The sequence below is a fragment of the Histoplasma capsulatum genome, genomic scaffold, assembly GCF_000149585.1.
Source record: "Histoplasma capsulatum NAm1 scaffold_8 genomic scaffold, whole genome shotgun sequence".
Classification (NCBI taxonomy): Eukaryota; Fungi; Ascomycota; class Eurotiomycetes; order Onygenales; family Ajellomycetaceae; genus Histoplasma; species Histoplasma mississippiense.
The window spans coordinates 93221-95056 of NW_001813975.1; the positions used below are offsets into that span (position 1 = coordinate 93221).

Sequence of the window (1836 nt, forward strand, 5' to 3'; positions counted from 1 at the left end):
GGAGATGGTAGGAGTTGCGGCGCGAACACGTGGGAATCCTACAGTAGCAGTTGTTGAGCCTAGAATGAGGTGGAGTATTGAAAGACGTATTTATCATTTTTCGACAGGGCCTTCTATCTAGATCGCATATGCACAGACACAGTAGGTTATTATCCTGACTGTAGTCCATTTCAATGTTTTGTGGGTATGTGTGCAGATTGAAATTGAAAGTGTGAATGTTTTGGCCCATCTGGAAGGTGGTGACGTCGCCTGTGACACGGATAGCATAATTAGCGGTCACTCCTTGTATCGTTGCTTGCTTGAATCAGCGATTGGTATGGTCTTCATGATTCCGCATCCATTTCAATACCCATTCGACCAGGATGCCAAAATCCTCAGATATCTGCAGCACCCTGGTGAGGCTTTGGTGGAGGTGCTGCGATTCTTTTCTGGATGTATCGTTCAAGAGTCCTTCTCCGCTGTCGTTTATGTCATCCCACATTCCACTAACCCGTGAGACCGTGATGTTACCATTGAGTCCGATATCTATATTGATTGTTATCGTCGTCGGGTTTTCCATAGACGCATTTGGCCCGCTCTTAGGCGCGTTGAATAATAGCATTAAGGATGGTGGCCCTAATATCGGAGTTCGTAAAGATATGTCTATTTTCCGGTCATCAGTTGTCGGCGCAGGGGCAAAAGGCCCGTTAACATGAGAATCAAGGCCGTTGCTTCTTTCGATCACATGCTTGGAATCGTTACGCGAAAGCATAGCGTTCAGTTTGGATACTGTAGGGCTGATATTGGTTATAAACGTGACGTCAGACTTGGACGTCTGCTTTGGCGAGGCTGAGATTACCGAGTGGGCTGAGGGAGATTTGCTCGACCTGACAGTTTGGTTGTTTTGGCCAACAAATACCCTGTGAAGGAGGCTAGACAATAGTGCGTACTGGCGTAGGATCTACGCACAATGGTAAGTAGCTGATCATGAAGCAAGGGGAATTCGAAAGTAAAAAAGTAATAGGGGTGAATGTCTATGGACTCACAGGAAGAACATCAGCCAACTGCCGAGGGTGAGAAAACGGAAGATCACGTATGGTGCGTCCGACAATATGTTCAAAGGGGTGGAAAGTGTATATATGCCGGTGTTTTCTCGGTTGGCAATCGTCGTCAAAGCTATACACAACTTTTTCATGAATTCTTCCGTTGGGCGCTGCCAAACTATTTTCATCTTGACCGTCTCCTGTCGAAGTTAAGTTTGGCAGAGGAACTACCAGTCCATCATATGTAACCGTTTTGGGCTCCACGGGCATGTTCATCCCAAGTAGCCTGTATACTTCCGCTGCTGCGATTATAGGCATATCGATAGGTGGTTCCAAGCGTGCAACGAAACGCCGATTTGGTGTCGTAGTACCCAAGGCAGTAGAATCGAGAGGAACATCGTTTGGGTTGCTGACGAGGGTGGCAGGAGGTTCAATCCAGTTGACTAACAAAATCTCAGAGTCGTTCCCGTCGGCGGTTAAAGAGGAGTCCCCGTTATTCATAGTTGTAAAAAGTTCGGCCGCGATCCATTCCTTAGACACTCGTAATAATGGGTAGCCTTCTTCACACTCGATCGCTGCTCTCCATGTCTTATGTGTCTTGGCAGGGGCGGGCTTTCGATCGTCTGGGGTGGGTTGATCAATATTCATGGCATTCGGACGGCCATTCCGATTTGAATCCAAAGTCTGTCTTTGCTCAACCCAATATTGGAGGCTCAGACCAATCCGGCCGTCTTGGTGGATGCCGGGATGGCCCACCTGGCTCGTGCAAACATGTTCACAATGGCCCTCCCTGGATATCGGCTTAATTCACCTT

At 47.8% G+C, this 1836-nt stretch overlaps 1 protein-coding gene across 1 annotated transcript; it reads right to left on the reverse strand.

Annotated features, from left to right (window-relative positions):
* Positions 1-304: 304 nt before the first annotated feature.
* HCAG_07029 (predicted protein) lies at positions 305-1670 on the reverse strand (the record flags this gene model as incomplete). The annotated part of the gene is made up of 2 exons (XM_001537557.1): positions 305-940; positions 1026-1670. The coding sequence occupies 2 exons, from the start codon at positions 1668-1670 to the stop codon at positions 305-307; spliced, it is 1281 nt and encodes a 426-aa protein (XP_001537607.1).
* Positions 1671-1836: the final 166 nt, after the last annotated feature.